Below are 13,968 nucleotides of genomic sequence, written 5' to 3'. Positions count from 1 at the left end.
AGTCGAGTGCAAGCCAAGGAAGACAGAGGGGAATGGAGGGAAGGGAAAGAAAGGAACATGGAAATGAAGAAGTATAAACTAGCACACAATGCATAAGATATGAGAGGGGCTTGTGAGGCAATGTTCATGAGAGAGGTTGTGTGTATGTGAATGTGTGTCTATATGAGTGAGTGAGATAGATACACAAGTTGTGACATCTGTGAACAAAGAAGTCAGAATAAAGCAGGGTGCTGCCTTGTCCGGGGGGGGGGGGGGGGCTTCAGATGTGGCGTTTCTTCAAGTTCTTCAGGATGATGCTGTTCCTACTACTGCTGCTATCAACGTTAGAGTTGCCCAGGTGTGGCTTTACAGTGGAGACAATGTGCTTGCCAAAAGGGTTGATCAATTTCATGGTTAAATAGCCCTGTAAGATTAAGGAGGAGTTGAGTGAGCATCAAAATAGAACCCTCTTTATCCATCCATCCATCCATCCATAACTGGTGTAATCCCCTGAGATAGTCAAGAACTGATCACTAAGAATGAGCTGACACTGCATTTGTCCCTCTGTTCATCCATCACTGGCACAATCAGATATGACAGCTAAAAACTGATCATACTGGGTGGTGCAGTGCTCTAGGAGAGGTGTGATGTGGTAGTACCTGGGGAGGGGTGGGGGGAAGAGAATAAAGCAGCACTCTGGAGTGGGAGTTAGTGCTGTGGGATGAGAAAGGGCAGTGCTCTACAGGGGTGTGACAGTACTTTAGAAAATTTCAAGGCTTTCCTTAGAAGCATGTTGTGTCAGGCTTTTGGAGAAATCTGAATTGAGGTCCCTGGAGTAGGCAAAATACATGGTGTGTAGTCCGGTCTCTTGTTTTCCTTTTCTTTCCATCTGTTTTTATTATTATTATGATGGTGTAAACTGCTCTGATCTGTAATGAATTACAGTATAGCAAGTTTGGTAATAAACATGGGGAGAGTGCCCTATAGGAATGTGGCAGTACTCTAGGAGGATGGGACAGTAGGAGTAGATAACTGATAAGGGAACTGTAACTAAGTAACTAAATGTACTTCTGCAGAATTCAGGTGAATGTTTGTAAGTACTCACAGGGATGGAGTAGATGAAGAGACCCACAAATAAGATAATGAACACCGTAGTCATGGATACGATAATCTTCCACTTGTGAGGTCGCCAGAAAATATGCTTAAAGGTTAACAATGGTGATTTGAACCAGAGAAAGGCGGTCTCAAGGCGACTGGAAGTCAGAGAAAAAGAAAACAGGTCATGCTAAGTATGGGGTGAAGTATGGAGCAGCAGCCACTGGGAAGAAGTAGAATGGATTACAAAGCTCCCTGATATTCAGCCCATAGTAGTAATTTTAAACATGCTCACTGCTGCAAGCTGAATATCTGGGTCATAAGAGGCCACTGGAAGTTATCCGGGTGCCAGATGATATTCAGATTGGTGCCTGGATAACTGCTGTCTTAACTTTATTTTGACATTGCAGGGAGAAGTTATCGAGCTACAGTAAAAGGCAGGCTTTTACTACATCTTGATTGTGAGCCACCTCACAAGCAGCATTAGTTCATTGGCCTGGGAGCATCAGGCCTCCAAACTGCAGCAGATGCTTCCTTACTATCTGTTAAAGGGACCAGCACCTGTAAATATTGCAGTTCCCTGCACACTCCCCCTCAAGAGAGAGCCCCTACTGAGCACTTCCAATCAAGCCCCTCCCACTACTGAACCTCAGCCAGCACCCCTCCCCTACAAGCTATGCAACTCCCATACCTTAAATTTTCTTTGGTGTTTAGTGGGCAGCTTACTAGCGATCCACCGTCGCGCCTGCCTTCACTGGCACCAGGATACAAAATGGCACCAGTGGTCATTAACAGTTATTTTACAGGCTATACCATGACTTGCCGTGTGCACCAGCCACAGTATAGTGTTTACATACTAATGAGCTGCTTTACATGCATCAGCAGAATTTGGTGTGGGTCTCAGTACTGGTAAGAGGGATGTTATATGCTTACATTGGTGCTTCCAGCTTGGGGTTCATGTTTGGTTCCTCTCGCCCCTTCCCAACTGGACGTTCTTCTATCTCACTCTCCTTCACAATCTCCAGTGTCAGCTCTACTTTACCCTGAAATGTGAAGAGGGAGAGGTTTAGATTTGACCCCTGAACCATTAGCCCCACAAAATAAACTGACTTCTAATGCAAAGCGTTCTTTCTCAGCTTGTTGACCTGTCGTATAAATTAACTGAATCCTCTTCCACCCCCACCCTGGGGCTGCCAATACTAGAAATTCCTATCCAATGTTGGACTTATCCTTCATCAGGCTAAAGCAGAAGAAGAAGTATCCATCCATCCATCTAACTACTTAGGGAAGAGAAAATGAAATGTAGGACTAAAGTGCAATTTAGTGAAATAGCACATTATGAAAAAATCTCTGCCGGGCTGTATCAAGTTTCCAAAATCTAGAAACACAGAGTGCCTAGAAACAGCTAAATGATTATTACACTACACTTGTCAGAGACCTGGGCTCTTTCAACTGCTCAGTCTGTACGCTGAAAACCTCATAACTATTCCCCCCACACACACATACACCCCCATCTATTGCTCGAAGAATGAATCTATCAGAACTTCTCATAAGAACATAAGAATAGTCATACTGGGTCAGACTGATAGTCCATGTAACCCAGTATGCTGCTTCCAACATTGGCCATTCCAGGTCACAAGTATCTGACAGAATCCTAGATAGTAGCAAGATTCCAAGCTTCGTTCCCAGGGAAAAACAGTGGCTTTCTCCATGTCTATTTCAACAGCAAACTGTGGATTTCTCCTCGCGGAACCTGTCCAAACATTTTTCAAACCCAAATACATTAATTGCTGTTACCACATCCTCCAGCAACAGGTTCCAGAGCTTAACTATTCGTTGAGTGAAAAAAAAATATTTCCTCCTATTCATTTTAACTTGCAACACTAATTTTTATTCTTTCCAACCCAACAAAATGCTGAAAAGAAGTTGTACATATAGAGGTTCCAGAATGTGCAGTTACCACTTTATTCAAAACAATCCTCCCCTCCAAGATGCACCCAAAAACAAAAGAGAAAATTCCACGAGCCCTGATCTGCATGCTCTCCCCTCCCTAGTAATTTTTCATAGTAGAAACATATACAATTTTTCTGTTATCACTGTGTTGTTACACAAATGAAATCTAAGCCTTGCTTTAAAAATACACCTAAGTTTCTAAGTACTGGTATGTTTATAATTAAGTAATTTTTTATTGATGAAATTCAGTCACAACCAGAAGAGCATACATCACACAACGTATAATCTATCAATATATACATAATGAGTTATCATCATTCTTTTAATCCCATTTCCTGCCCAATGTTAAATTATTTACGCCGAATTCAAAACCTAACAACTACTACTACTACTACTATTTAGCATTTCTACCCCCATCTCCCTTCCTCCCATCCCCCTCCCACCCTCTTTAGTAACAATAAACTTTCCGGTATCCCAACATAATTAAAAATTCAACAGTAAACTTCTTCCTCTAGGAGGGAGCGTAATCCATAATGGTTCCCACATTGCCCGGAATCTCATGCCTGGGACACTCTCGAGATCTGAGATCCCACACCTGTCTAATCGCATCTGGGCTATTAGCTGTGACCTCCACATTTGCAAAGGTGGTCCCTGGTTAGACTGCCACATCTTCAGAATAGATGTAATCCCAAAAAATATGGCCAATTGAATAAGGCCCTTAAATCCCTCAGGTGGAGGAGATGTGAATTGATATTTATGAAAAAGTAATAAGGGATTATCCCGTAAGGTACAGCCCCATAAATGTTCCACTCCCTTTAACAAATCCTTCCAGAAGTTCTGCACAAAAGAACATATCCAGAACATATGCCCCTCCTATTCATTTTAAAAGTATTTCCATGTAACTTCCTTGAGTGTCCCCTATTCTTTGTACTTTTTGAAAGAGTAAAAAAAAAAATCAATTCACGTTTACCCGTTCTACACCACTTGGGATTTTGTAGACCTCTGTTGTATCTCCCTTCGGCCATCTCTTTTCCTCATATGAAAGGAGTTCCATTCTCGTAATCACTTTGGTCACCCTTCTTTGAACCTTTTCTAATTCTCCTGTGTCTTTTTTGAGATATAGCAACCCGAATTGTACACAATACTCAAGGTGAGATCGCACCATGGAGTAGAGGCACAATAATATTCTTTGTATTATTTTCTTTCCCTTTCCTAATAATTCCTAGTATTCTGTTTGCATTTTTGGCTGTTAATGTACATTGGGAAGATTTCAGCTCTAACATCAGGTGACCACAATTTGGATTATTCTTCCCAATGTGCATCACTTTGCATTTGTCCACATTAAATTTCATCTGCCATTTGGATGTCTAGTCTTCCAATTTCCGGGTTCAAATTAAGCTGTGAACGAGCACCAATGACTCACTGCCGCTAAGCAAGAAATGAGATTTTTAACTGCTTGATGCTGATTAACACTGATCTCAACATGGAGCTGGATGCTGTCAGCATCTATTCCCTTCTGACATTAGAACCAGCTTACTTCTCTCTGGAATCTCTCCTACTAATGCCTGATACCGTTTGGGGTTTGGTTAAGCTGTAGCTAGCTTAGTTCCCCCAAATACTCCTTCTGTCTCACTTGGAGGTATCCTCCTTTCTCCTTTCAACTCCTGTGAAAGACAACAATGAGACCCTCCCATCACTCCATTTTATACTTCCTTCCTAATCTAAGGAACACCTATTTCTGGGGTCCACCGCACTAGCCTACCTTTCATTACTCTTCAGTAACACTACTCTAGAGCAGGGACCCAGAATGTTCCTCCTATAAATCCAAGGTAGGTAAGTTAAGGTAAGGTTAAAAGCATTTGATGTACCACCTTTACCTTTTGGTATCCTGCTACACACACATCTGAACAAAATAATAAGCTGTACAGTAACTGTACATACCAGAGATAACACTTTCCCCCATAATATTGTACTGCACTTTTTTGCTTTAAACAACAACCTATAATCCCCTCCTTTTCCCATCTCAGAAGATTACAGGTTGTTGTTTGTTTAGAGCACAAAAAGTACAGTACAATACTGTGGTGAAGAATTGTATATTCCTATGGTCTTGTATTACTCTACTGTAGGTCTCTCAACTCTTGCGGTATTATGTGGCCCCTTTGGACTCTTGACCATTTGTTTCATAGTCAAATGAATGAAATTTCAAAAATTCAATAAAACAATATTTATTGATGATTGATGATTTTTTGATGGTTTGAAGACTCACGACAGCACTGTGTTTCAGCCAAAGGCCTGCCTCAGGAGTCTAAAGTAACACATAAAAAACTGTACCAAAAAAAGCTGATTTTACAGTGAAAATATATAAAAACTTGTATATTTACAGTAAAATCTCAAAGCTTTAAAGTATAACATAACCAAATGTAAAAAAGCAAAGGGCCCTGTTAGTGCAGGCTAATGCTAGAGACACCCATATATTCCTATGGGTGTCTCTAGTGTTAGCAGGTGCTAAAAAGGTTAGTGCCCCTACAGTGCAGCTTAGTAAAAAGGGCCCTCAATGTTGAAAATGACATCCAAATATAGTAATATGAAGCCAACAAACAGGTACATATAGATATGCCAAAAAAATATATCTGTACTACTGAAAACTCCTAATGAAAATTATATGGAGCTAAGTACTTTTTTATACATGTTGATGTGGGAATTTGTCACAATATAAATGAATTGAAAAAAAAATACAAAAAAATTTCAAATGCAAAGATATCAAATGTAATACCGGATCAATGACGATTGCATGCCCACCCTGATCAATGTTTTGGATTAAGTGAATTGCCAACGTGGTGGTAGCATGCGCATCTGACAGATGCAATAGTATTAGTTTGTAAGAGGTTTTGAGAAGAAGTGATGCTGCTGGGAGCTGGGTGTGTCTATTGATGTATATCTGTCAAGCCAAAAAAACAAATCTCTAAAAGAGAATGTAGTGGTGACATATAAATGTATTATGGATATATTTGTGAACGTATTTTATTAACGGTGGACTGCATAGAAAAAGGTAACATTTTATTAAATTTTTTGAAGTTTCATTCATTTGTCCCTGGGAGAGCCAGAGTCCACTTCCCACTGTCTCTTTATCCTTAACACAGAGTTAACGCAGAAGCACTTAGCACCTCTTAAATAGTGTCTCGCACACTAATGGCAACATTAGTGAACGGGCGGCAAAAAAACAAAAGAAAATGGCCTAAAAAAAGGAAGCACTAAAATTTCAGGCAGTGCATAGGAAATTCCTGTACTAAGCTGTGTTACCTGCAGATTTAAGTGCATTTTAGTAAAAGGGCCCCAAAGTTAGAAACATAAATCCTTTGAATATCGGACCCAATATCTACTATTCCTGTTCTAGCTCTTCATCATTTACACTGCAGGTATAGCTAGGTCTACTATTGAATGCAGGATAAAAATCTTCAGGGCGCATCTATTTATTTTATTTTTATTTCTTTACAGGTTCTTGATAAACCACAATATGGCCTGAACAGGCTTCAAGGTGATTTACAAAAATAAGCGGTAGGGGAGATGAGGAGAGAGGAGAAGAGATAAAATAAGAGAGCAGAAAGCGGATTGGAAGAGGTAGTTTTTTTTTTTAACAAAGATTTTAATTGAGTGTATGATGTTTCTGATCTGAGTGAGAGTGGGAGAGCACTCCTTAATTTAGGTCTGATGTAACTGAATGCCATTTCATGGGAGATTTGTAAATGTAAATTGGAGGGAGAAGGGAGGTGCAGCAAATAGCCCTGGTAAGAACGGAGTGAACAAGTTGGATAGTATAGAATCAGGAGGCAATTGAGGTAGTTGAGAGCAGTAGGTAGGCCCTTGAAGACCAGTAATGGTATCTTGTAGCAAATGCAAGTGGATAATTGAAGCCAGTGTTCTGATTGAAACGGAGGGTGGGGGGGGGGGGGGTGACATGATCAAAGCTGTGAGCAGAGTAGATAAGTTTCACAGCTGTAGACTGGACTAGTTGAAGACACTTAAGAGAATACAGGGGTAGGCCAAATAAACAGAGAGCTGCAATAGTCTAGATGTGGTATGACAAAGGAAATAATCAAGGAGCGGATACAATCATGGGGTAGAAGGTGGCGAAAGGATCAGATCCTATGGAGGGCAAAGAAAGATTTACGCAGAATGTTTCAATATGAGTTTTAAAAAGAAAGTTTGGAGTCAAAGGTGACACCAAGAATCTTGACAGTATCCTTGAACGGAAGAGGATGATGATAGTGGGAGTAAAAGGGACGGGAACACTGGGCTTAGGGAAAAGAACAGATTCACACTTAAGAGATATTAAGGAATAGGAGGTTATGCTTAAGTCAGCTGGACACTGCTTGTATGCAAAGGTTGAGAGTAGAGAGGGAAGAATTAAAAGTAGAGACCAGGTAAAGGATCTGAAAGTCATCTGCATAGCAGAGTAGAGTGCTGCCCTGCAATTGGATGATGGTGAGGAAAGGTAAGACAAATATGTTGAAGAGTGTAGGGGCCTGGATGGAACCTTGGGAAACAGCTGATAGCACAGAAAAGGTAGCTCAGCAAGAGAGAGTTGGAAGGTATGATTGCAAAGGGAAGAAGAGAATCAGCATAGAACAGTGCCTGATAAGCCAATAGAGTGAAGACATTGAATGAGAAGGGAGTGATTGACTAGGTCAAAGGCAGAGGAAAGGTCTAAAGAAACAATAGAGGAGTATTGATCTAGGGACAATTTTATAGTGTCTTGAAAGGAAATTAGGAGAGTTTCAGTGGTGTTTCAGTGGTGAAGCATCCAGAAAGGATTGAAGTTGGCCAGAAACAATCTTATATTTTATTTTATTTATTTCCGTACACTTGATATACCGCTAAAGGGCCTACACATAGGCAACTAAGGGGTTTTCAATAATCAGATAAAAACAACAAGTAACTAAGTGGTTTACATAATCAGGTACATGAAAATCAGTAGTAGAGATACTAAACTAACCAGAGGCAAAGAAACAGAGAAGAGATGGGTCTTGAGAGCTCTTTTAAAGGCAGGGAGAGAGGGTTGATTCATAATGTGTAATGGTAGATCATTCCAGAGCTTGGGCCCAACATAGCAGAATGCAGGGTGATGGGAGGTGGAGAGGTGGAGTTGAGACGGGGAGGGTAGTACCAGGAGGTTGTTGTCAGCTGAGCGGAGACACTGAAAAGGGGCATAATGAATGAGGTAGCGAGATAGGCAGGGGCTGAGGGGAGCCTGGACTTGTAAACTAGGAGAAGGATCTTAAATGCTATGTGAGCACAGACTGGTAACCAATATTAGATGGAAGAAGGGGGGGGGGGGTAACATGATCAAAATGATGGGGATTGAGGAGTGATTTCACTGCTGTGGATTGAACTAATTGAAGACGTTTCAGAGACTAGAGGGGAAGGCCATCATAAAGAGAATTACAATAATCCAGATGAGAGATAAGTGACAGAACAAGAGGACAAAGAAGGACAGCAGGCAGACAGAATGAACATGACGGAGCACAAAGAAAGAAGAGCGAAAGATGGAATCAAGCTGGGGCTTGACAGTGAGGTGAGAGTCAAAGGTGACACCAAGAATCTTGACAGAATCTTTAAAAGGAAGTGGGGTGCCACTGAGTGAGGGGAAGGGAAAAGAAGCACTACTTGAAAATGGGTAAAAGATATTCAAATTTGGTGGTGTTGAGATAGAGGAGGTTGCTTGTGAGCCACGAGGAGACCTGAGCTAAACAGGTGTTAACTGAGGAGGCATCAGTGATTTTCCAGAATATCTGAATATCATCTGCATTGCAGAATAGGGTGCAGGAGTTGGATAATAGTGGCAAGAAAAATGTGCAAAGATGGAGCCTTGTGGAACAGTAGATTGGAGTGGGAGGGATGGGGTAGAGGAGTGCTGAAAGTCAGAAAGGTAGCTGGCGAACCATGTTAGAACTGTATCAGAGATTCCGATTGTATAGAGAAGATGCAGAAGAAAAGTGTGATCTATAAGGTTGAGGAGAGGTCTAGAGAAACCAGAATGATGGATAAGAGAAGCACAGAAAAAATCATGAAGTGCAAGAAGTATCTCAGTACTATGAAATGAGCAAAAACCCAATTGGTAAGTGTGAAGAATGTTACTGTGCTCTATGTGCTGGGTGAGTTGATAGTGAACAAGCTTCTCCAAAATTCTGGAGAAGAAAGGAAGCTGGATCGAAGAAAGAGAGGTGAAGGGGCTTTTTAAGTAGAATGCGAACCAAGGCATGTTTCCAAAGTAGAGGAGTATGCCTTCTGAGAGGGAAGAAGAAAGGAGAGGTAGAAGATGGGGGATAATAGCCTGGGAGAGATGCTTAAAGAGAGTAATAAACTAGCCTTGCCTTGCCAGACCAAAGCTAGTTTATCAAAGGGTAAGATAGAGGGATCATAGGAGGGGGGCCAAAGAAGGGGCAAGTTTGCTGATCATGCAAAAAAGTGCTTGGGGTTTGTTTGAAGCAGATGAGATGCACTTACCATAGAATGTTCATTTGGCCTGACGCATCTACAGTGTTTCAGTCAGAGACTGGGCCAATTACACTGCTGTTTCTAGGGTTCATCTTGTTATGACGCAAAACTGAGTCAATAAATTCTCTGCTGTGTGATAATTGCTAGATTAAAGGCTGGATTTATGATTGCAGTATTAATTTGTGCGTTTTTGATCTTCTATTATTAGATTTATTTATTTAAAAAAACTTATAGTCTGCCTACACATTTAAAAGCACATAAAATACACAACTACACAAATAACATCACCAATACAATCAGCAAAAACATCAAACATATAAATGGCAAGAGGCGTACTCACTCGCAAATGCGCAGTAGAGACACTCTCTGTCCCGCCCCCGCGTCAATACGTGATGACAGGGGCGTGACAGAGAGGGAACCTGCTCACCTGCGAGTGAGGGAACCGCCGTCGCCACTGCCCCCCCCCAGGATTGCCACTACAGCTCACCCCACCCACCTGGAGTTGCCGCCGCCACCCACCCTCCACCAGGGCCGGGTACCTGGCTTCACTATTCAAACCGCCGGAATGCACCACACAGCTCATCTGAGCTGCCGTTGGCCTTCCTTACCTGCCTGTGTCCCGCCCTCGCCGACGTTACGTCACATGAGGGCGGAACACAGGCAGAGAAGAAGGAAGGCCGACGGCAGCTCAGATGAGCTGTGTGCTGCGTTCCGGCGGTTTGAATAGTGAAGCCAGGTACCCGGCCCGGGTGGAGGGGTGGCGGAGGGGACTCCGGGGGTGGGGGGGGGCGGCGGCGACCTATCCGGGGGGGGGCCTTTCAACCCCCCCCCCTTCGTTTACTAGCCCGTTTTTACGGGCTCAACGGCTAGTTATACATATACTGCTGCATAACAAAAATCCATATGAACTACCGCATAGCATAAAACCCTTCTATCCACTTAGCATAAAAGCTTTCATAAATAAATATGTTTAAGAATTTCTTAAGCTGTCTCAATCCACTGCTTATCTGCAAATGTCCAGGTAATTTGTTCCAAAGGACAGGACTGCCACAGAAATAGCTGTAGCCCTAGTATCTGCATATCGTATCTGTGGCAGTTTATCAATAGAAAGCCACATACTTATCTCAGATCTCAAGGAGAGGTGAGGATGGTATAAATCCAAAACCTGAGACAAATATCAGTATAAGCCCAAATAAATGACCTGATAAATCAATACCAGCACTTTAGACAAAATACATAATTCTACCGGTAACCAATGAAATTACTTGAATAATGGGTTAACATTCAAGTTTAGCAGCTCCTAAAATCAATTGTGCAGCAGCTCTCTGGATCACCTGCAGTGCTTTACACCGAGATGAAGCCAACCCTAAATACAGTGTATTACAATAATCTACTTTTTGAAATCACTAAACACTGCTCCACAACAGTATTAGACAGACTTGAGCATTAACCACTATGCCCCAAACAATGTTCGCAAAGGATAATGCAGTATGAGTCAGAGGTCCACTAGCTGGTACTGTAGGCTCCAGTGTGCATGAATAGGAATTGTTACATTCTTAAAGATCCCCTGATTTGACATACATACATGGCTTTATGATATAGCTGGGTATTTAAACAACATCTATGACTCACCGTTCTCCTACTGATCTGCCCCTTGTAAGATTATTTCTTCCTCCCTCTTCAGGCCTCATCAACTCTTTCCCCTCCTCTCTCAACATTTTATAGAATTATCCTCTATCCCTACCCTACCCTTCTGTAGACTTTCTGATGGCAAGAACAGCAGGAAGAGAGAGGACTTGGTAACCCAGGAGAAGGAAAATGACTTTTTCTATCAGGGACAGCAGAAAGGGAAGAGAGATGGTACCCCAGGAGAAGGAAAAAGACTGTCAGGGACAGCAGAGAGGGAAAGGAGACTGCCTGGAAGAAAGCTGTGATAGAAAGGATACTGCACTATCAGGAGCAGGAGAGAGGCATTTGTTTGGGCAGGGACAGCAACAAGCTGGAAGACACTGCACACCAAAGACATTATCTGGAGAACAGACAGCTGAAAAAGAGGACAGTGCATCTCCCTTTTGTCTCTTGCCCCATGGTAAGCTGTGCTTCAGTCTCGTACTGATATTCGATATTTGTTGTTCTCCATGATGATGCACGGCCACCAGCCCTTCAGAATCCGCTCCTTGAACAGCGAGACTTTCAGTGGAGGACTTCTGGACACTCCAAAAAGTTTCAAGTTCCTCAGGTAATTGAATTGTCCTACAGATTTTATAGTAGGATCTTCCTTGTAATCAACCATTTGCAATGTACACTCCGCAGCACGTTTTTGGGGACGGGGCAGTTGAACAAGGTTCAGTTCCAGAACACCTGTAACACAAACGATTCCATCTTTGAAAATCCTGAGATGAGCAAGTTCCCAATCTTCCACAGGAAACCTATTTCACATGAATGATAACATTTCTCAATCTACCTGCCCATAATATTCCCAGACTTTTCATAGTCTGGAAATCAGAGATCTATGTGAGAGACAACCAAAGACCACATCTCCTGTGTTTGAATCAACACACCCTTGAAAAAGAATCTAAAGAATAAGAGGTCATGACATGAAACTGAAAGGAGAGAGGCTCAGAGGTAATGGTGCCTATTGTAGAAACTCTGTTTGTGACTTAAATGTGCATAAACCAGCATTTAGACATGCATTTTCATGAAATGTCTAAGGAGGGGCGGGTGGAGTTATCAACATGGACTACCAATAAGATGAGCTATTTTACCATTAACCCTAGTTATTAGTAACTAGGTCTTATCGCATTAAATGGGACCCTGTGGTAACATATAAAAGGAGGAAGAATGGGACCTGTGGTGACAAAGCATGAGTTAGTGCTAAAATAACACGTCTTAATGGTAACCCATGTTGATAAGCATGCCTCTAAGTCTTAACTTCACTAAGCCAGGATATACACATCTAAAACTGAAGATTGTGCAAATGGCAAGGGGGGGGTGGGCATGGCCTGAGCATGTGTTGGACAGAACTAGGGTGAACCTTAAAAAATGAACATTTATTCCCTATTTCAGAGAATGAATGAACATTTATGTCCTAACAGATCAATGTGGGGATTTACACCTGCTACTTAAAGACATCTAGGTTTCAGAAAAGAGACTGTATTGACCAGCACTCTATTGGAGTATTAGAGGAGGCTGCCCTCTTAATTCCCCAGTGGTTGATGTCCCCCCTAAAAGCAAAAATGTTTATGTTTCAAAAATGGCTATGATACATGTTTATGTGCCCCTTCTGCTTGTTGATATTTTAGACATTTATTTGTTTAAAATGGATGTTCATGCCATGCATAATCAGGGCATAAATGTCCATTTCACAATGTATTTTAGAAGAGACTATGATGGCAGATCCTGTTGGAAAATTCTAGCAGAACTTGAGACGTCCCACCCTGGATGTTTCAATTCTGATTTGTATGTCCTTTCTACAATGCCGATCAATCTGAAGATATTCTTTTGCTGAGAGCAAGGATGTCTGAAATAGCCTATTCATAGAGATCTTAGCAGCCAAATTAGCGGCACAGTTCAAGCACACTTGAGATAGATACAGTGTCTTGTAAACGTTTTCACACCCTTGTACATTTCTCACATTCTGTTTTGAAAAATACAATTCAGAATCCTGAATGCAGGAGTTTGCTTCACTGGTCTGCACTACATACTTTACACTTTTAATGGAAAAGAGCAATTATAGAAATATTCAGAAAGTAACTAAAACTAAGGGGGCACACTCCCACCTGAGGCAGGCAGCAGAGGGTTCAAGTCCCAGCCAGCTCCCCAGTCTAAACAAGGGGCGAGCATTTGACTGGCTCCAGGAGAGCATAGCGACAGTAAAGTAACCATAGAAGACGGCTTACCAGTAGGAGGGAGGCTGAAGTTTTTCCAAGGTAAATCCTTGTAACCTCAGACCAGTAGGTCCTCAAAATAGTCCACACAGTTTACACGAAGGAAGACTTTTTGGTGTTGCCATTTTGGCATTGTCATTTCAGAGCCACCAGCACAGCACAAGAATTTTGGGCAGCTGGAATTTTGGACACAGTGCAGGCAAAAGTCCTCTACTTCTCCTTCCCCCACACTGACCTCCGGTATTTGTTGGGAGCAGGGCTATGCTAGTTGTGTTTAAGGGAAGTGCTTTTGTTTTGATATTACTTAGAGTTTAAAAAGAAACATTATGACCAGGCCCTAGTTATGACAGGTACCAAGTGTGAATATCAGTAAGCGACATGGTCCTAGCACACAGGGAGCACTTCTTAAAACCACTGAGAGTTTTCTGGGACATGTCAGGAAAAATAGCCAAAGTGAAATCAAAGATCTCAATGTTGAAAAATGAAAGAAAAAATTTCACTCAACCAGAGTGCTCAGGCCTAAATGGAGCTGACGAGCTATGGAAAATAAAAAAACTTG

General features: G+C 41.9%; 1 protein-coding gene across 1 annotated transcript in view; it reads right to left on the bottom strand.

Moving 5' to 3' along the window:
- Positions 1 to 259: 259 nt before the first annotated feature.
- Positions 260 to 13,968, bottom strand: part of FER1L5 (fer-1 like family member 5) — a 382,389-nt gene continuing 368,680 nt past the window's right edge. The window contains 4 exon segments of the mRNA XM_030202486.1: positions 260 to 403; positions 1,085 to 1,232; positions 2,008 to 2,117; positions 11,636 to 11,883. Coding sequence (XP_030058346.1) covers positions 260 to 403; positions 1,085 to 1,232; positions 2,008 to 2,117; positions 11,636 to 11,883 — 650 coding nt within the window.

This window comes from Microcaecilia unicolor, chromosome 4 (genome assembly GCF_901765095.1).
Source record: "Microcaecilia unicolor chromosome 4, aMicUni1.1, whole genome shotgun sequence".
In the NCBI taxonomy this organism is placed as follows: Eukaryota; Metazoa; Chordata; class Amphibia; order Gymnophiona; family Siphonopidae; genus Microcaecilia; species Microcaecilia unicolor.
This window is presented reverse-complemented; position numbering and strand designations above follow the sequence as displayed.